The sequence below is a fragment of the Manihot esculenta genome, chromosome 5, assembly GCF_001659605.2.
Source record: "Manihot esculenta cultivar AM560-2 chromosome 5, M.esculenta_v8, whole genome shotgun sequence".
Classification (NCBI taxonomy): domain Eukaryota; kingdom Viridiplantae; phylum Streptophyta; class Magnoliopsida; order Malpighiales; family Euphorbiaceae; genus Manihot; species Manihot esculenta.
The window spans coordinates 32,076,543-32,098,255 of NC_035165.2; the positions used below are offsets into that span (position 1 = coordinate 32,076,543).

At 35.2% G+C, this 21,713-nt stretch overlaps 1 protein-coding gene across 6 annotated transcripts; it reads right to left on the bottom strand.

Moving 5' to 3' along the window:
• Positions 1-532: 532 nt before the first annotated feature.
• LOC110615574 (membrane protein of ER body-like protein) lies at positions 533-21,043 on the bottom strand. Of its 6 annotated transcripts, none has more exons than XM_043956703.1 (10): positions 20,557-21,042; positions 18,811-18,960; positions 17,737-18,363; positions 16,040-16,189; positions 9,595-9,645; positions 8,980-9,198; positions 3,950-4,414; positions 2,725-2,973; positions 2,078-2,139; positions 533-1,226 (listed from the first exon to the last, which is right to left on the bottom strand). In XM_043956703.1, the coding sequence occupies exons 1-10, from the start codon at positions 20,849-20,851 to the stop codon at positions 774-776; spliced, it is 2,721 nt and encodes a 906-aa protein (XP_043812638.1). In that variant the 5' UTR covers positions 20,852-21,042; the 3' UTR covers positions 533-773. The 6 variants fall into 6 exon arrangements, with proteins under 6 accessions (XP_043812638.1, XP_043812640.1, XP_021613203.1 ...); XM_043956705.1 differs by lacking the exon at positions 20,557-21,042 and adding an exon at positions 18,607-18,693 and having other exon boundaries at positions 18,811-18,932; XM_021757511.2 differs by lacking the exon at positions 9,595-9,645 and having other exon boundaries at positions 8,980-9,186.
• Between the last annotated feature and the right edge of the window lie 670 nt (positions 21,044-21,713).

Consider the following 21,713-nt stretch of genomic DNA (forward strand, 5'->3'; position numbering starts at 1 on the left):
TAATTATTCTTCAATGGTCAATTTGGTGAAAAGGCAAGTTACTCGGCAAGATAATGATAGACTTTTAGCTCATTTTTCTGTAGACGAGTTTAAGCGGGATATTATGCATATGCATTTAGATAAATTTTCAAGGCTCAATGGTATGAACCTGACTTTTTACCAAAGTTCTGGCATATTATGGTGATTCGGTTGTTTGTTTCTAGCACTGATTATGGGTAGGTGAATTCTCTTTTTCTCTACGTCAAACTTTTATTGTTCTTATTTCTAAGAAGAAAAATCTATTAGCCTAAAGGACTTTCAGCCTATTCTCTCTGCAATGTGCTATATAAAATTATAGTTGAAGTCTTGGGAAATAGGTTGAAAACTCTCTTACCACATATTATCTCATTAGAGTAGTCTGCCTTCCCATGTGTGTGGTGCCATTGAGCTTAGTTTATAGCAATCGCTAAAATATGCAAGTTTTACAATTTTTTTTTTTCATCTACTGATGATGATAGGTGTTCATGTTATTGTGTTATTCTATGGGAATTGTGGAATGGAAGGAAACTTTATTCCTTTCTCATTCATGATATGCTTATTCTTCCAACAGACTGAACAGCGATAATCATTTAAATTAAAAATCCAGGCAAAGACAACAAAATAAAAATAAAACAGGAAGGTAAACATGAAAAGGCCAAAACTATTGTCTAATTTGAAATGGAAAAGCTTTTGCGCATGACGAATTACATGACAACTCCAACTTGCTTCACCTTCTGTGTCGAGATCTCAAAACTTCAATGTGATGCCCATGGAAGGTCCATTGGTATTGTCTCTGGAACAGCTAAAATTGACTCAGACAGACCAACTTTCTCCACTAGTTTAGCAATTAGGTCGCCTACTATATAAGAAGCACCGGAAGCCACAATCCCTATGCTGACATAGTACAATAAGGTGCTGATATAATGCTTGGGTTGCCGCCTAGTGTAAGCCTTTCCAATGGCAAGTACAATAATGCATAAAAGTGAAGCCCCTCCAACCGCTGCAAGCTTGAGATCTCTATTATCACTCTTGCGAAATGAGAAGCCATAGATGACAGGAGGCAGAATGCCAAAAATGAGAAATGATAAAATAGATACAGTTGCATGAAGTAAAAAGTTCTCCCTTCGTCCAAGTGTCTCTTGGTAACGGTCCTTGTGCTCATTGGTTTGGTTGGAGGATCCAGAGGTATCATTTTTCAACTCAATAAGCTGTAACACATCATTGCAAATTTAGTATGCCATGATACTTCTTTAAAAAAAAAAAAAAGTATGCCATGGTACTGGATGAACAGAAAATAGTATGCATTTTTAATTTATACTTATCCATCAACATTTCAAGTGCAAAGATAAACCCAGCAGAGATTTTCAAATACATAGAAGAATAAAGAATATTTAGGATCGAAGCTTGGTAGCAAATTTACTCAAAAAGAAATATCTCATGGATGTCTCATCTCGATGAATTATCATAGAACATCAAAAAAGGGAACAAGCAAGATTATAAGCAATGCATAACAGAACTGGGGTGTCGCTAGTAGTAATGGAGAACAGATATCCTGGAAATAAGAGGCCTATTCACACAAAAATTGCAATTTAATCTAAGTCAATCAGTTGCAATTTTATCCAATTGACCAAAATTGAACATTCAATTTAATCCAATTAACACCTCTTCCTCTCACTGTAATTTTATTAACAAAAATTAGTCAAAATTGGCAAAATTTGAAGTCTGATTTTGATCAATTGTATGAAGTTACTATATTGATGTTAGCTAAAATAAAAATGCATGTTTAAATTGCACTTTTGCAAATATATTTGGATTTTTTTTTTTAGCATCAGAAAGTGGAAAAGATATCTGAAGGTGATATCCTTTAGGTTTATTGGATAGCGCAAAAATCAGGGAAGTAAAAAGGTTTTTCCCTTTTCATCAATATAACTTTATTACAGTTGTCCTTCTGTTGTTATATTATTATAAAAGAGTTTTAGAAAAATCAATCCATATAATGCTGTTACTGCATATTAAATATCATTCTAATCACACAGAAAAGACATGCAATATCACTCACATTGTGACCAATGATGAAAAGTCCACCAATCAAATTTGCCAATCCCAGAGCTAAAATGTTCCCTACAGAAATTCAAGGTCAACAGAAGATAAGCTGCCGTCAGGTAAATTACGGCAAAATTACAGACGAAATGATAAGAAGATAAAAGAGAGTCTAGCAGATTCTTTTAGTGTAGCAGATTGCTTTTATACTTTTACACTGCACAAAAAGGACAGCCTTGTTGGTACACTGGAATAAGTCTAACACAACTTTTAAATTTTGTATACCTGCCCTTTCCACTGGACTTACATGACTGATTAAGCCATAAATTTTTCTTGGTGACGGCACTTATGCAAGTTAGGTTATCATCTTTCAGCAAAAGTAATGACAGTTTTTCTCATCTTGGCAAATATGTAGATTCGATATCCATCAGGAATTCATGATATGGTGTGATTAGCAAAATTTGAGCCTCACATTTTTCACATACCAAGCAAGAGCCTTTGTAAATGGTTTATCCAAAGTTATGACCACCTAACTTAAGTGAAACATAATTCATGGGTTTCGTTCTGTATTAAGATAATATTAAATTTGAAACTGCACGTGTTAGATGAATCTGTTCAGTAAATTGATCTTTACTGCAGAGTAGCATCCAGGAAAAGAATGCTTACATGTGGCAGAACCAGCACCAGCAGCAGATGACACAACACCAAGACTTGTGATAGATTCTATTAAACCACCATATACAATGCTTTTCAAAATATCCACAGTAACTTCAGCACCTCTTTCTTCATTGATATACATGTGGCTCCCACTTAGTAGCAAGCTCGTGGCTTCTAGTGAACCATCAACATTTTGTGCCATCTGAGGAGCTGCAGGTGCCCCCGACTTTGTTTCAACAGTGACTATTACATCTCCCCCTGCATCAATTTGTCATGTTAAAACAATGTGGCAAGTAGAAGTTTATACGCACATAGGCAAGGAATGTGACCATTTCTCACCCACTATAATAATAATCATAATAACTTAACCAGATATTGATACACCCTCAGCAATTTGTGATTTGGATTATGGATCATTAGCGATTTGGAAAATCAAATTACTGTTCCAAGAAGGAAACCACAATGGGTATAGAATTAAATAATCTCAATCACACAAGTATCAGATGGTTTGTTATTAATATGATGTAAAATTTTGGGGTTGGAAATTTTTTTTAACCCAATATTTCTACTTGAAACTAATTTGTTGTACTGGCAGTCATTCTTATTTCTTCCTGATTGTATCATATGTAGCATATATTTCATTACACATGCAATTCTGAAAAGTTGTGTTCATTCTGGATAAGAAATTTGTTCATACTAAGCACATCGCAAGAAGTTAACCCCACTGTGATCCACTTTTCTAGACAAGGGCATGTCATTATCTTTTTTTTCTTCCTGGACCATTGAATTTTATTCATATTAACCATGTTCCAAGAAGCCTACCCCCACTCTGCCCCATTTCTAGACAAGTACGTTCTACATTCCTGTTTACATTCACATTTAGGGGCAATCCACACTTCATGTAACCAAGGGTTTCTCAAAAGCCAAAATCTTACAAAATAATCAGCATCACAAAGGTAATTACAAAATCATTGAAAACATGCTAGCATGAAGCCTTCGATTGAAGGCAATTAAGAAGAATATGTCAAATTCAAATGGAGGTATGCATGTTACCATCTGAAGTATGAAGCTTGTGAAATGCTAATAAGAATGATGTTTCAAATTCCAATGACATTATTACTAGTATATTTTTTGCTTCAAAACCGTACAAGGCATAAAAAGATTTAAACTGTAAAGTTGAAAGATTTTTTGGCGCATGATTTCCAATCAATGCCCTAAAATGTCTCGTACATACCTGGAATCTTATTTCCCACAGCAGCATATGCTGTCTCTCCAACACCAATTTTCAGTTTGTCAAGAATTTGAGTTCCTCTGCTTGAAGAAAATATAGCATCTTTTGGAGTTTCATGGCATACAACAAATGAATCATCTAGAGGTTCTCTTTTGCCAAACAATGTGGGTTGTGGAGTGCCTTGTACTAGTGGTACATGATCATTTTGAACTGGTTGTTCTTCTGGCATTGCCTTGTTGACGTTCTTGCCTGCCTCTATGAGTGACTGCCCAGGCACTAAAGGCTCACAAGTTGTCGAAAGTGGAAAAATCACTCCACCTTGTAGAGGTCTCGATGAGGATTCTCCAATAATATCAGTAACAGATGCTTCTGAATGAAGTCTTTGTTGGTGTAACACAGTATCTGAAGAACTTTTTGAGTTAAACTGTTGAAAAGCATCCACTAAATCATTGTCTGGTGCAGCATGACCTACAAAACATTTTTAATAAGAAAATATACACATAATAACAGTGCATTTAATCAGTAATCCAATAGATGACCGAATTTTCCTTGACAATGTCCAACTTCAATGCCACTTAGTACTCAATATTCCAAAGATCTACTTCCAGAAATTTTACAGGATAAAAAAAACACACTCAGTGACCAGAAAAGTTATGAAGAAGGAATAAAAAATATAGAAAAGCATGACTCAATATTAATTTGATGAACAAAAGTCAGAAGGTGATTAGAAAACATCTTCATTCTTGTACTTACACATGTTAAGAAAAGTCAAACCCTGTATATATAGATTTATTGTATTCCTGATTAGTAGCATGATTATAGGGATCATATTCCTAATAGATAGGAACAATTATATATAAATATAGTTGTATTTCCTTCTTGAATATATGAGAAAAATATGTTCTCTTCACATGCTACTAGAGGTTAGTACCAGTTCTGAAATTATTAAAATAAAAAGTGGGTTCTTTTCTCCCTTGGCTGCCAGTTTCAAGATCATCCATCTAGGGTGAGTTTCTTTTGTCACCACCCTCCTCAGTGGGAAGCCCACCCGGAGATCGGCCTGCTTTTAAAATCTGCAGCCAAACGATGCAAGCGTGGCTGCTTATCCGCTTCTGCTCACATCCCATGTGCTGGTGCTTGTGGCATTTTCTGACATCTTTCTGCAGCAATTATTCCTTACGCAGCGCCACTTTGGTGAGGGCATTGCAGCCCGTTATCTGTTTTGAGTTTTGGCATCTAGTTCTTAGCTGTTTTTTCAGATTTGGGTTCTAAGATATTTTGGATATCTAATTCAATTGCTTCTCACCTGTATTTTTGTTTCTGTTACTTGGAGACTATTTTTAAATTTTGGATATTTGTTGTGATCCTCTATGGCTGATAGCAAGGGTGAAAGCATTTGGTTCTTCCATATGTTATTCCATTGATGATTAAAATCACGAAACACAAGCTTAATGGCTAAAACTGCCTGAAGTGTAATAAGACAATACGAATTTATCTACAAAGATAAGGACAATGATCTTACATGTGATTCACCAAGCAATGATAGAAAGCAAACTTGGCTGTGGAAAGATGCCCATTTGTTCTTACCGGAATTCGATTCACAATAAGGTAATTAGTTTAATTAATCATGATGAGTACCAAGATCTTTTCTCAAACCAGTCTATTTCTCTCTCTTTCACCCCCTGATCCTCTGTCTTAAAAGGCATTATAGGACTTATACATAACAGCTTATAATGCAAGAATGACTCTAAATTTACAACTTACAACAAAGAATAGTGAGTTGTTTGAAGATCCTGGGAAATACAGGAGAATGGAGATTAGTGGGAAAGTTGAATTATTTAACGATAACTCATTCCTAATGTTGCATATTTTGTTAGTGTAGTAAGTTAGTTTATATCTTCCCCAGGTAGATCCTATGTTACTTAAAAGGAACTCAAGGACAAGACTTAATGTATAGCAATAATGGACATCTAAGGTGCTAAATGCCTTTTAGATGCAAATTTGGTAGGATCCAATGCTGACAAGAGATTAACTACTAGATATTGTCTTTGTTGGAGGTAATTTTATATTATAGAGAAGTAAGAAGCGGAATGTAATTTCTCAATCCTCTGCTTAATTAAAATACAAGGACATGGCACAATCAATTTGTGAAATAATATGGATACTTCAACTATTAGATGAGGTTGACACTCCTTCACCGAATGGAGTTGCCGAAAGAACAAATCGACATCTCCTTGAAGTAGCTAGAGCCCTCTTATTCCGAATGAAAGTACCTAAATGTTTTTAGACTGATGTTGTATCTACTGCTTATTTTTTTATCAATTATGTGTCCTCCTCCGTCCTTTATGGTGATGTCCCTTATAACATTTTGTTTTCCAATAAATCTTTGCTTCCTATTGAGCCATGTATCTTTGATTGTACTTGTTTTGTTCATGATTTTCATCAATAGACTACTAAATTGGATCCCAAACCACTCAAATGTGTCTTTCTTGGCTACTCTTAACTTCAAAAATGGTATTGTTGTTTTTCTTCTGATCTTAATTGGTACCTTGTATCTGCTGATGTAACATTTTTTGAATCCACTCAGTTCTTTCCGCCATCATCTATTTATGACACCCAGGGAGAGGAAGATGACCTCTTGTTATATACTGTTCGCTCTCTGTCTCCTCAGACTCTTCCTGCACCTTCCGCTTATATGCCAGGTCGCCCTCCCATTTATTATGTTTATTCTAGACGCTTAGAGGACTTTGACTCTGCTCCGCTACTAGCTTCTTCGTCGACAGATCCTTCACTGTCTGATTTGGATTTGCCCATTGCTCTTCGCAAAGGTAAACGTACTTGCACTCATCCCATTTCGTCTTTTGCCTCTTATGGTCAATTATCCTCTTCTTCTCGTTGTTTTACCATTACTTTAGATTCTATTTCAGTCCCCAAAACTGTTATTGAGATTTTATCCCATCCTGCTTGGCGTGCTGCAATGGAAGAGGAAACGATGGCTCTAAACACTAAAGGTACTTGGGAGTTGATGTCCCTGCCCCTAGAAAAGCGAGCTATTGGGTGTAAATAGGTATTTGCAGTGAAAGTAAACCGTGATAGATCTGTTGCTCGCCTCAAGGCCCATTTAGTGGTCAAAGGTTATGCTCAAACTTATGGCGTTGACTATTCGAATACATTCTCTCCTGTTACCAAGTTCGCATCTGTTCGATTTTTTATTTCCTTGGCAACTACATATGATTGGCCTTTGCATCAACTGGATATTAAAAATGTTTTTCTCCATGGTGACCTTCATGAGGAGGTTTATATTGAGCAACCACCTGGTTTTGTTGCTTAGGGGGAGTTAGGTAAGGTTTGTAAACTCAAAAATCCCTCTATGGCTTGAAACAAAATCCTCAGGCATGGTTTGGCAAGTTTAGTGAGGTAGTCCTACAGTTTGGAATGAAAATGAGTAAGTGTGATCACTTAGTGTTTTATAGAAATTCTGATAGTGGAGTAATTCTGATAGAAATTCTGATATTGTCATCACAGGAAGTGACGTTGGCTGGCATTACATCTCAAAGAATTTCTCAAAGCACAGTTTCATACAAAGGATTTGGACTCCTTGAAATATTTTTTGGGCATCGAAGTTATACGGTGTAAGAAAGGCATTTTTTTATCTCAATGAAAATATATTCTTGATTTGTTAGCAGAAATAGGAAAATTGGATGCTAAGTCTTATAATGCACCAATTACCCCTAATCTTCAACTTACCACGGAAGACAGTGAGCCATTTGCAGATCCTGAAATGTATAGAAGATTAGTTGGTAAGCTGAATTATTTGACAGTGACTCGTTCTGATATTGCATATTCAATGAGTGTGGTAAGTCAGTTTAGGTCCTCTCCTACTATTGCTCAGTGGGATGCTCTGGGACAGATTTTTTACTACTTGAAAGGCCCCCAGGATGAGGTCTCTTCTATGGTAACCATAGGCACTCAAATATTGAATGCTTTTCTGATACTGATTGGACAAGCTCAAAGGTTGATAGGAGGTCAACCACTGGATATTGTGTTTTTGTGGGAGGTAACCTGATTTCATGGAAAAGTAAGAAGTAAAATGTGGTATCTCGTTCTAGTGCTGAATCTGAATATCGAGCCATGGCACAAGCCGTATGTAAAGTTTTGCGGGTGCGTCAACTATTGGAAGAGGTTGGGTTCACAAATTCGCTACCTGTTAAGTTGTGGTGTGATAATCAAGCAGCTATCTACATTGCCTCCAATCCAGTATTTCATGAGAGGACTAAACACATCGAGATTGACTGTCACTTTGTTCGTGAGAAGGTCCAACAAAAGATAATCTCAATAGGACATATCCTAACTGAAGAACAACTAGGAGATATCTTCACTAAGGCTCTAATTGGGACTCGAGTTGATTATATATGTAACAAGTTGGGCATGATTAAATCTATGCTCCAACTTGAGGGGGAGTGTTGTAGGTTATAGGAAGTAAATATGTTAATATAGAAAGTAAATATTGATAGATGTGTCAGTTGCTTAATCTTAGGGATTGCATGATCATAGGCTTGATTTTCTTTCCTTTCTAGATACGGTCCCTCATGTATAAATATGTTGTAATCTCTATTGTAATAGATAACAAATATTACCTTTCTGTAAATATAAATAGTAGAATAAAAAATAATATATATCAATGCCCCTTTGTAATCTCACAAGCTACAGAGTGGATAATTAACATTGAGAAATGGAAAATGGAGAAATTTGTGAGATGATAAATGTTAGAAAATGTGATGGTGAATCTTGAAAAGTTTAAATTCTTGAGAGTTGATTTCTAAGCAAATGAAAATATGGAAAATACTCCTTTTTTTAGGAAACCTATATCTTTAGAAGCATATTGATGACATAACCGAATGATGTCCTTCAGTGGTATGAGTTGTGTCATGGAACTTGATTTATTAGAATGGCTAACAAGATATGGCATGTATAATCATATATAAAGATGAAAAATGTGCATGATCTAAGGAAAAAGAATACTTTTGCCATACCTATTTCTGACTTTTCAATTACATTGTCTGTTTCCTCTTGTACACTGTATGATGTATTCTCAATAAATTCATTTTCTTGTTTTGAAGAATTTGCAATCTCTTCTCCAACTTCCACAGATGCACTCCCAAAATTGTTTACCAGTCCCATTGGTGGGGAAACGATGGAAGAGACAATATCATTTTGATCAATCTGCGTCTCATTTCTTGCTGCCAAATTATCTGATGTAAGAATTAACATTACGAACTGTTTTATCTAGAGAAACACAGCCTCTAAACTCGCAATAGGAACATAAAACTGTAACTGGATATTTTTGTTGTGCACATTTGTAAATTTCTTAGCATGCTGAAACAAGGGGGGAAATGAGAAATAAGTATAACATTTATCCACATGTTCTTTTTTTTCTTTTCTTTTCTTTTAGGCCTTATAGACCAAAGTCCTTGTGCAATCATCAAAGTACAGGAGTCCACATGCATCAAATTGCTAATAGTTAATATAGGGAAACTTTTGCTACAATGGTAGACTTTGAAAAATTAAACAGAAAAAAAAGTGAGAGAATTAATAAGTTAATGAATATGATTGAGTATCTCACAAATAAATTCTACTGATAATATTACCATTACATTGATTCCCCTTTTTTGAAGGCTTGCATGGAGATGAAATGTGATCTACAATAAATAATACAGCAATATACAATGAAACAACTATAGATCAATTGGAAACTTTTCATAATATTCTCTTTCTTACTTTTTTTTCATTTTCTATTTATTTTTAGTTTGTTACCCCAAAAGCTAATTTATTATAGTGGAACTTTGAATTTTTGTGTATATTTTGTATAAAAGAATATTACAAATTTTTACAATAGTCCTAGCTAAAGAAGGAATTTGAAGTCCTAGATTACGCCCAAAATCAAGCTATTAAGCCAGCCTAAGATCAAGTACATATCTATACATATTTAGTTTTGAAGAATTTTGAATAAATTTAGAGAATTATTGTATTTCACTCTTAATCTTTACAATTGGTTTATATGACTATTTATACACAAAACATTATATCTAAACAGGAAGCAAATAATCAAATAATAATTGTAGAGATAATTAAGGATCCAAATCAAATCAAATCATATTTCTAGAATCAATTAGGATCAGCAAATAAGTCAACACTCCCCCTCAAGTTGGTGCAGAGATGTCGCACATGCCCAACTTGCAAATCAGATTATGGTATATCTTGTTGTTGAGCCCTTTAGTAAACACATCCGCAAGTTGCCCAGTAGAAGTCACATGAACTAGACTCAAGACACCGTCTGTTAATTTCTTCTACCAATCTGTTCTATTACATGCTATCAGAGCCTATAGGGTTCATCCAGGTTATTTCTTTTAGGTTTGGGGATACTGTCCTCCTTTGAATCACCAGTCTAGGTGATTGTTTGATCTCACCATCGTCCTAGGAAGTGGCGCAACAGTGTTTTCGGCCTCTTCCAAAGACCAGTGGTCAGATTGCTAGCGAGTGTTCTTCACGCGCCATTTCTTCATTTCGGATTGTTCTTTACACGCTAGCGCTTGAGTGTGCGTCGCACCTCCGGCCTCGCCTCCGGTTCCACGTCCAAGATCGCGTCATCATTTCCGGCCAACATTTGGCCTATCATCAGACCTTGCTGTCGTCGGGTTTCTCTCTTCTTGGAGCTGTGCAGGTTCTATTTCTCTCTCCCAAGGCTGTCTATGGTCTGTTTGGTGCTTTTGATTATTGGGTGAAGTGTTTTTGAGGTTTGGTTTGCTTTTGTTAATCTTCGGTGAAGTTTTTATTTTTGAAATAGTTGTATTGTCTTGATTGAAATGACTTTCGATAGTAAGACCCATATCACTGAAATTATTCCTACACCCATTAAAATTACTAAGTATAAGTTGAAAGGACCTAATTATTTAGAGTGGAGTTGGAAAATTAGAATCTATTTGCAAAGTGTTGACAAAGATGATCATTTGACTGAAGATCCCTCCACTGATGATACTAGATAAGTTTTCTTGCAAATTATGAATTCAATTGACAGTAATATGGTTGGTTTAGTCGATCATTGTGAAGTGGTGAAAGAACTAATGAACTATTTGAAAATTTTGTATTTCGGCAAAGGGAACATATTCCGAATTTATGATGCGTGTCGGTCCTTTTATCGGGCTGAAAAGGGAATAAATCACTCACCGCTCATTTTATGGAATTTAAGAAACTGTATTAGAGTTGAATGTTTTGTTGCCCTTTAGTGCTGATAGTAAGACAATAAACTCAGAGAGAACAAATGGCCATTATGAGTTTTTTTACCAGTCTCCCTCCAGAATATGAGACTGCCAAATCTTAGATTTTGTTTAGTTCTGAGCTTCATTCTCTTCAGAAAGTCTTTAGCAGATTTCTGAGCTTCATTCTCTTCAGAAAATTAGAATCTATTTGCAAGGTGTTGACAAAGATGATCATTTGACTGAAGATCCCTCCATTGATGATACTAGATAAGTTTTCTTGCAAATTATGAATCCAATTGACAGCAATATGGTTGGTTTAGTTGATCATTGTGAAGTGGTGAAAGAACAAATGAACTATTTGGAAATTTTGTATTTCGGCAAAGGGAACATATTCCGAATTTATGATGTGTGTCGGTCCTTTTATCGGGCTGAAAAGGGAATAAATCACTCACCGCTCATTTTATGGAATTTAAGAAACTGTATTAGAGTTGAATGTTTTGTTGCCCTTTAGTGCTGATAGTAAGAAACAATAAACTCAGAGAGAACAAATGGACATTATGAGTTTTTTGACTAGTCTCCCTCCAGAATATGAGACTGCCAAATCTCAGATTTTGTTTAGTTCTGAGCATCATTCTCTTCAGAAAGTCTTTAGCAAATTGCTTCGAGTAGAAAATCTCCCTGCTCAACAGCCTAATGTTTTAATTGTTAAAGGAGCAGGAGGGAGCGATGCGAGTAAGAAAAAATGCTCATAAGAGTGGAGATGCAGTCTAGAGTAGTGATTTAAGTGATATTATTTGTTACTACTATAAGGAACCTGGCCAAGTAAAGAGAAATTGTAAGTGAAGAGATATTGTATGAAATTGCATAACAAGAATCGCTAGACTGCTAAGGTTGTTGCAACCAGCTCTTAGTCTGAAAATATTGTTTCTCATTCAGCTGAGGAATATGCTCAGTATCAGGATCGGTTTAAAGGGTACACTCCAATAACTCTTAATACTGAGATAGGTAAAACTTACCTTATCTCCTCCTCAAACAAATGTATCATTGATTCTGGTGTCACAGATCACATGACGGGTAATCTTCATATTTTCACTAGTTTTCAATCACATAAAGCACCCTCCCTTATTACCATAGCTGACCGGTCAACGTATAATATTGAGAGTTTTGGGACCGTTGAGCCTGCTTCTTCAGTTACCCTATCCTCTGTGCTAAGTTTACCTAATATTGCCTTTAACTTAATCTATGTGAGTAAAATTACCAAAGACCTAAATTGTTGTTTCTCATTTCTTCCTAATCATTATTTTTTTCAAGATCTTATGCTGAAGCAGATTATTAGTAAAGGATATGTATCCGGAGGCCTCAATGTTTTGGATAAGTGAGTGCCTCGCTCTATTGCTTGTTTCAGTGTCGCCTCCCTGCTAGAAGCACATTATCGGTTGAAACATCCATCTTTACAAGTTTTCAAGAAGCTATGCCCTCAACTTCATGTTGTATCTTCAGTGGAGTGCAAGTCATGTTATTTTGCCAAATATCATCTAAGCTCTTTAAATCCTAAAGTCAATAAACGAGTTGAGTATGCTTTTGAATTAATTTATTCAGATGTTTGGAGATCTTGTCCGGTTGGGTCTAAGATTGGGTTCAGATATTTTATCACCTTTATGAATTATTTTTTTAGAGTGACTTATATGACCCAACATGGTATTCTTTACCAATCGCCATGTGTGGATATAGCTACTCAAAATATAGTTGCTGAAAGGAAAAATAGGTATCTTCTTGAAACTGCTTGAGCCCTATTGGTACAAATGCAAGTTTCTAAGCAATTCTGGACTGACACTGTCTCTACTGCATGTTTTCTTATCAATCGCATGCATTCCTCGGTTCTTAATGGTGATACTCCATATGGTGTACTCCTTCCTAATAAGTCACTGTTTCCATTAGAACCATGTATTTTTTGCACTACTTGCTATCTTGAGGATGTTCGACCTCATATGACTAAGCTTGATCCTAAAGTTTTAAAGTGTATCTTCTTAGGATATTCTCGGTTTTAGAAGGGTATTGGTGTTACTCTCCAGACCTCAATAAATATTTGGTTGTCTTTTTCGAAAAAATCTTACTCTTTTTCGCCGTACCATCATCTACCGGTCAAGGGGAGGAAGATGAGTGGCTCATCTATAGGGTCACATCAAAGAACGAGAACTCCACTAGTTTGTCTTCTCCTTCACAAATCATTGAAGAGGTTTCTTCTGGTACTCAGCCTTCTGCCAAATCACCGGTAGTTCAAGTTTACACTAGAAAAGACTAGCACCCAATAATACATGTTATACATTAGAATCTTCTTCGCCATCAAATCCACCACGAGTGACCTTGACCTCCCCATTAGTCTTCGTAAAGATAAACAACAGTGTAAGTCCATCTATTTTGTTGGTAATTTCTGTTTTATGATCACTTGTCTCCTTCTTCTACCTCCTTAATTGCCTCTCTAGATTCCAGTTCTTTACCTAAAACAATTAAAGAGGAACTGATCCATTCTGGGTAGCGTGATACAATGCTTGAGGAGATCAAGACTTTAAATAATAATCATATTTGCAACTCATGGATTTATCCAAGGTAAGAAAGTTGTGGGACTGTAAATGAGTGTTTTCCATCAAAGTCAATCCAGATGATTCCATAGTGAGACTTAAGAAACGTCTTGTCGTTTAGGGATATGCACAAACCTATGAAGTTGATTATCCTAACACTTTCTCACGTGTGGCTAAAATGACCTCGGTTCGGTTGTTCATTTCCTTAACTGCTTCCCAGCATTGGCCTTTACACCACCTCGATATCAAGAAATGCCTTTTTGCATGATGACCTCCAAGAAGAGGTATATATGGGAAACCACTAGGGTTTGTTACTCAAAGGGAGTATGAGAAAGTATGTCATTTGAAGAAATCTTAATATGATTTGAAGTAGAGTCCCCGTGCTTGGTTTGGCAAGTTTAGTGGAGTTGTTCAAGAATTTGGATTAAAAAAGAGCAAGTGTGACTACTCAGTCTTCTATAGACATTTAGATACTAGTATTATTCTCCTTGTTGTGTATGTTGGTTATATTGTCATTATAAGAAATGATTATGCAGGGATCTCTTTCCTTAAATCCTTCTTGCATACAAGTTTTCATACCAAAGACTTGAATCAGTTTAAGTATTTCTTACGAGTAGAAGTCTTAAGGAGTAAAAGGGAAATTTTCTTGTTTTAAAGGAAATACACCTTTGACTTGCTTGCAGAAACTAGAAAATTGGGAGCTAAATCCTGTAACACATTAATGATTCCTAATGTATGTCTCACGAAGGATGATGGAGACCCCTATGATGATCCAGAGAGGTATAGAAGGTTGGTTGGAAATTTGAATTACTTCACAGTAATAACTCGGCCAAATATTGTTTTTGCAGCAAGTGTTGTGAGCCAGTTTATATTTGTACTTACAGTGAAATATTGGACCGCTTTAGAATAAATTTTATGTTATCTAAAAGGGACTTCTAGATTCGGAACACTCTACGGTGATTATGGGCATATTGCAGTTGAGTGCTTTTAAGATACTGATTGCGCAAGATCCCAAAGCGATAGAAGATCCACTACAGGCTACTGTATTTTTGTTGGAGAAAATCTAGTGTCTTGAAAAAGTATGGAGCAAATGTGGTATCTAGATCCAGCGCAGTCAGAATACAAGGCTATGGCTCAATCCACTTGTGAGATTCTGTGGATAAATTATTAGTTGAAAGAAGTTAGTGTAGATGTTGCATCACCTGCGAAATTTTGGTTTCATAATCAGGCTGCTCCTTACATTGCCTTCAATCCAGTATACTATGAATGAACTAAGTATATTAAAATTGACTATCATTTTATTCATGAAAAGATTCAAGAAAATCTAACTTCCACCAATTATTGAAGACAGGAGAGCAACTGAGTGATTTACTCACCAAGGCATTAAATGAGCTTACAATAGAATATCTTTATAACAAGCTGAGCATGATAAACATTTATACTCCAGCTTGAGGGAAAGTGTTATAGTGTGAATATAATTTGTATTAATTATTGTAATTTATGTATAAACACCCTTATCCAATAGAGAATACACACAATTTCTTCACCAATCTGTTCTATTACAAGCAGAAAGATGCGACGTGTGAGAGGCTCGTGTGAGCCATGCGCACGTCATTCAGCCACCGAATTTGAAGAGGTGGCTGATCTTGGGCCGTGAAGGTAATTGGTTGGGGTGGAGATGGAAAGACTCACCCTGAATGGGTGATCTGAAGGTGGAAAGTCTGAAGACCCAAAACTGCCTAGAAAAAAAAAAAGCTTTTAATGTACCAGATCTAAAGAGGCTCTGATACCATGTGGAACTTCGAGTTTCTGTGTATATTTTGTATAAAAGAATAGTACAAATTTATATACAAGAGTCCTAGCTATAGAAGGAATGTGAATTTTTAGATTAATCCAAAATCAAGCTATTAAATCTAAGATCAAGCCTGCAATCAAGCACATATCTATATATATTTAGTTTCCATAACAATTATTTATCTTCAAGATCTACTTTCATAAATTCTATATTTTTAACTTCTATCTCCATTATTTTATTTTCTAATTTATCTTCTTTTAAGATGTAGATATTTTAATCTTAAAATAGCCATTGTCACTATCTAGCAAATCTACATTTGGCAACATGATCTCAAAAAGAAAGAATGATTGAATCCATCCCAACATAAAGCAGCAAAGTCACAAAATACATATATATTAAAAAAAAAAGAAGAAATCATTGAGTTAATGAGTAAATCTCTAGAGGATTGGAAACCAAATTCTACCTTGGTCAACAGTCGTTTTCTTCTTATCAGTTGAAAAAATAGACGAGAACCAATTTTTGTTGGTCGTGGGTGTCTTCTGAAGATTTTGCATTCTTCTATCCTCAGTGATACTGCTATCTCCAAAATGCCGAAACAATTTAAAACCATCTCCTATCAAATTTGACAAAATAGATAAGCTTATACTCCATTATATAATCCTTGATAATATAGATGAGTAAATAATACTAGATTTGGACGTAAAGTATTGAGAAAACTTAGCAGGATATCCTCCAATTTGGAAGTGTATAAAAATTGAAGCATTAACGACCTTGGAAGTATGAAATGTATACATATTTATAAATGAGAAAGAAAGAGAGGAATTCTTTATAATTAACAAGTTTTTTTTTTCTCATTTTCTTTCAAAGTATTAAAAAGAAAAGGAAAAATGATATAGGAGGAGGACACTAACAAAGTTAACCCTAAGCAAGGATTCAATACTGATCTTAGCGATACATGTGATCCCTTCATCAGCCTAAGCAAATTTTAAGTCTTATGTCCAACAAATTGAAAGCTTCTAAGCTAATTTGGGTGGATAATATATTATCTGAATAAGGTTGTTAAGGTTGTAGTTCCACAAATATCAATTCTAAAGTCTATAGGAGAAAAAGGATATGAACCTATAAAACATAATAAATAATTGCAAGAAATACATTTATATGCTAAAAACTCTTGAGAGGGAGAGAGAGAAACTTAATATCCTAGTAATGAATATGAAATGGTTTTTTAGATCAGCAAATAAAATGCATTATAGTGTGTCTGCATCAAGGATAAGGAAGCAACCTATAACACATTAAAAAGAGTGATTTTCAAAGCAACCCGATCCCCGGGCCTAATCCTCCTAAAAAAAATAGGATTAGGATTTTAATATTTTTAACTCAAACCCAAATTGACTAAAAAAATTTTAATGTTGGATAGATGATGTGACTCAGAACCTGAATGACCTCAATTTTGGGATGCGAAGCGCTACCCTTCATTCTGTAATTCTTAAGTTACGAGATAAAATTTGTTGTTCAAATAATAGGAAAACATCTTATATATTTGAATTAAAAGGTTAGAACCACAATTGCATCCAAGTCCCTAATTCAACTCAAGGTATTACATCTTAGGCGTTTGAAATTATTTAGGGCATTGTGAATCCTAAGGCCATAAGATTTTGGGAATTGACCAGGACTTAGCAGTCTCGTATGTGCTTCACATAGAAGAAAGGGAAAAAGTTACTGAAGTTGGAAGAGTTAGAAACATATCAGAGTATCAAACTAAAACTAAGAATACACAGTTGGAGAAATAGGCTAAGGGACTTATATTGTGTATATATATATAATTTACACAGACAAACTTACCCTTTTGCCTTGTATATCAATATTTGTCAAGGAACATGAGAATGTACCTCAGCACACATGAATGTAAAGTCAGTATTCACTAGTTAACAATCTGGAATGACAAAGTAAAAAGTTGGGGACTGAATATTCACAAACTAATTTTCAATAATATTCAATGCAAACTCTCCTCCATATCTCTTCAGTAACCCAAAAAAAAATTGGGGAAAGGGGGATGCTAAGACTTGTGCTCACTTTATAATACAAGAAGCATGACAGTTCCATGTTGTTAAGATAAAACAAAAGACAAACTTCTTCACAGATCAGGGATAACACTAATACCTGTTGGAATGAAAAAGCTGAAGCATGATAAGCATCTGAATATCTCTGGTTCGGGATCACTATTGTTAGCATCAGCAGCAATTGCTGGACTACCACTTGATTGATTGTTAACCGACTCATGAACTTGTAAATTGCCTGAATTGGAACGAACGGAGTCCAACTCAGGGTGGAAATCTGTTTCTGATTTATTGTTCTTCGGCTTACGACGTGCATGTCGAATTTTCGGTTTTCTTCTATGGAGGATAACCCGTCTGGTAATACAAGAACTACAGTTAGGACAATACAAATCATGAGTATTTTGCTTCTCTAATACCCTCTCAACATCAAATTCTGTCTCTTCCTGGTCAGGCTCTTCTATTATATCAAAATCTCCTCCTAATCTAGCTTCATTGTTGATAGGCTTGGATTTTATATCTCCATGTGACTCCTTTGAAAGTGTTAAACTTGAACCTGAAAATCCTTTATCATCAAAATTTGCCCCATGTTGATCATTTGTTTCCTCAATTAGACTTTTCTGAACCTCCAAATTCTTTATGTGGACATCTGTATCTCTGGAATTCATCCCAAAAATAGAACTAGTAACACTACCATTCTTCATTTTAAAAACTCCATCAGTGGGTTCAGTACCTGCAACCAAGCAGTAGCTAAAAATTTAATACTTAAAGCATGGAACAACTATAATTGCATAAAAACAAAATAGAAGAATATAAGAGGATTGTGCCATAGTTATAAATTCACTGTAGTGAGTGCAATGGTTGTAAAACTACCAATTATTATCCCATACTTTATAGATTTGATATTCACTAGTTGCTCCAGTGATGTTGAACTTGATATAAGGTAATCAGAAATAAATATCTAAAATTTTGGCACCTAGAAAATGCAAATGTTGAAGAACTAATTGCCATGGTACACCACCAACAGAAGGCACTAATTACACGGATAAGAGACACCAGGGTGCTGCAAAAGCCAATAAATAACACCAGTTAACTGTTTTCCATTAAAGGGCACTGCCAACTGCATTTTCACTAAATGTAATTGCTATCAATCCTCCAACAAATCTTTGTATCTACTGACCTTTAGTTTCAATTATGAAACTCAGTCCCTGTTGATTAAAAGTTTTGACATTCATCAGCATGTGCAAGTGCCCTTTAATATTCTGACTATGATAACTCAACGGACTTCCCATGCAGTAGGTCCAGTTGCAGTGGTGACATTTCCATATACCTTCAGTAAAAAAAAAACAAAAAAAAAACAAGGAATGGTAACAGAATATTCGCCAAACAACAAATCCTATAGAGTGTCCAACAAAAAAAGTAACTAAAATAGCAAAAATTTTTACTAGAGTTATTCTTACGAACAAAGAATATGACATGACACCCAATGTTTCACTTTTCTCCCATATTCTAGAACTCAGTTGACATTTTAAAAGACTAATCAGTATGTGGATGTGGCCTTATCTACCAATATCACATCTGGAACCAACTAGGATTATTATAAAATGGAAACAAAATGACCATCTGTAACAGAATCATCCAAACTTGAGATAAAAGTAGGGGCTGGCAACAATAAGGCTTTGCAGATCACACTCCAGTGAAATTTTGACTGTAATCCATAAAAGTGTCACATCAGGTATTGGGAGGTAACACAGATTAAATTTTACATATAATATTAGAGACTGGTAGCTGATGGGATGGTAGGAATGAGTTCTAAAAGAAAATATGCCAGGCTGAATAATAAGTCCCATTTCTTAAACATGTTGTACAAGTGAAAGAAACAAGAGTTATCCAACAATATTTTTGTAAGTGGAAGACACAGTTTTTCCAACAATATTTTAGTGAATAATTGGATTCTCTCTGGGGTAGGAAAATAGAATAGCCTGAATTATTTCCATTCCATACTAATCAGACAGTAGTTTTCCCTTTTATTCCATATGCAAGGCAACTATTATTGCAGAGCAGAAGCACCAAGTGTACAAAAGTGTAGCTGCAAAGTTGTGAGAGAACCCATAAGAAAGGACCCATTCCAGAAACCAGTTAGAAATGTTACATTATGGCAAGATAGCATACAAAATCAAAGTATAAAAAATGAGCTACAAACTGTCCAACTTATGTTAATATCAATATAACAAAAGCTGACAGCCTGGCACAAAAAGTGAGATCAGTGCAAGCTTTGACACATTACAATATGACCTATCTGAAGGTGTTGATGAGAAAACTGCACACGCAAAATCAAGGTCATAACTTTTACCCCACTGTGTCGTAGGCATGATATTTGAACTTTCAATGAGAAATTAAGCTAATCATTAAGAACATTTTAGTTTTGCATATAATAATCACATATAAATGATCCAGAAACATCACCCCAAATGAAGAGATGAAAGGAGTTGCAGCATACACCATAATCAATAGCTTTAATCACCAAAAAAAGAGCACCGGGTTGAGTATAACTCTAGCTTAGATCACACGCCAAATCCTCTCTCAAAGTTTCCTAAGTAATCTTAAAGCTTTCAAAAACAAAGATTCAGGCTGCGAAAGATACTTGATAAGAGAATAATCTACTACAGAAAGGAAAACACAAAAAAAAAGAAAGGAAGCCCCATCAACCAAAACTTATAATTAGCACAAAAAAATAATTCAGTAAAATTTCGTAACCAAGTAAATTATACTGTCAACTCTAAAGCAACAACTACGCAATTTTTACACCTCCCTTGAAGAACAACCAATTAATTAAGAGTGGGGGGGAAACACAAATGAAGAATTGAGAGTAACATTAACAGCAAAAGTAGCAAAAACAATGGAAAAAGAGAAGATGACGGAGTACCTTGGTGTTGATCAAAGTAAACGCTATTAAGCAATCTACCATCTTCCCCGACGTCTTTACTAGGAGATTCATGTCCAGTTCCATTTGCAGTATCCGATTCAATACTGCTATCGCTACTACCAAAAGAACCAAACATGCCGTTGCCATTTCCATTGCCATTGGTAGAAAGAACAACAGCAGCAATGGCGTTGTTGTTGTCGTCGCTTCGCCGATACTGCCTTCTCTGCAGAGCCGCCTCCTCCTCCTTCTCCTCCTCCTCCTCCTTCAGCACCAAATTATGTTGATCAGCTTCCATTGTCAAGAACGGAGGAACAAGAAGAGAGAGAGAGAGAGAGAGAGTGGTTTGTCTTCTTCTGTATCAAAGAGGGGTAAACCGTGGCTTTACAGCTAAGTGGAGATTACAGATTTAAGGTCAATAGTCACTGCTCATTCTTCTGCCTCGCTTACTCTGTCGCCATTGTCTTTTTCTTTTTTTTTTGGTTCGACTCCCCCCAACCCCTTATTTAAAAAAAAAATTAATGATAATCCATCCATCACCTCTCAATACGTGACACAGCGGCATGGCCCCTAAGTTTTTTATTTTTATTTTTGTCTCTTCTTGGTTTGCAATGTCAGCTATTCACATCTACCGGTACCATTCCCTGTTATGTGCATTTATTTATTTTGCTCCAGCTGAAACGTGACACACGCTTTGACTTCGACGATATAACTCTTCAACCGTCAACCGTCCGATCCTGTTCTAGATCGATCTTTTTATATGAGAAAATGATGGCCTTATCTTCACCCAAAAAGATGGTATAATGATTTTGTCCACATGCAATCTTTTAATTATTTAGAAATAAAATTAATTGGATGTTGTAATTGTAGTAGATTATTAAATTAAAAATAAAAATTAATTATGGATGTTAAAATTTATTTTAAACCTCTTACGCCCGTTTGAAATGCAATTCTTGCAGGAGAAAGAATTAAATTCTATAATAAAATTTAATTTTTTTCCATTAATAAAGGAATTTATTTATTTAAATTTATTTTAAATACATTTCTTCATTTTTATTATTCTTAAATTAAACATAAATATTTATTCTTATAAATAATAATCATTTTTATCAAATTAAAAAAAATTTAGAAAAACCATTATTAATATTCTTCACATATTT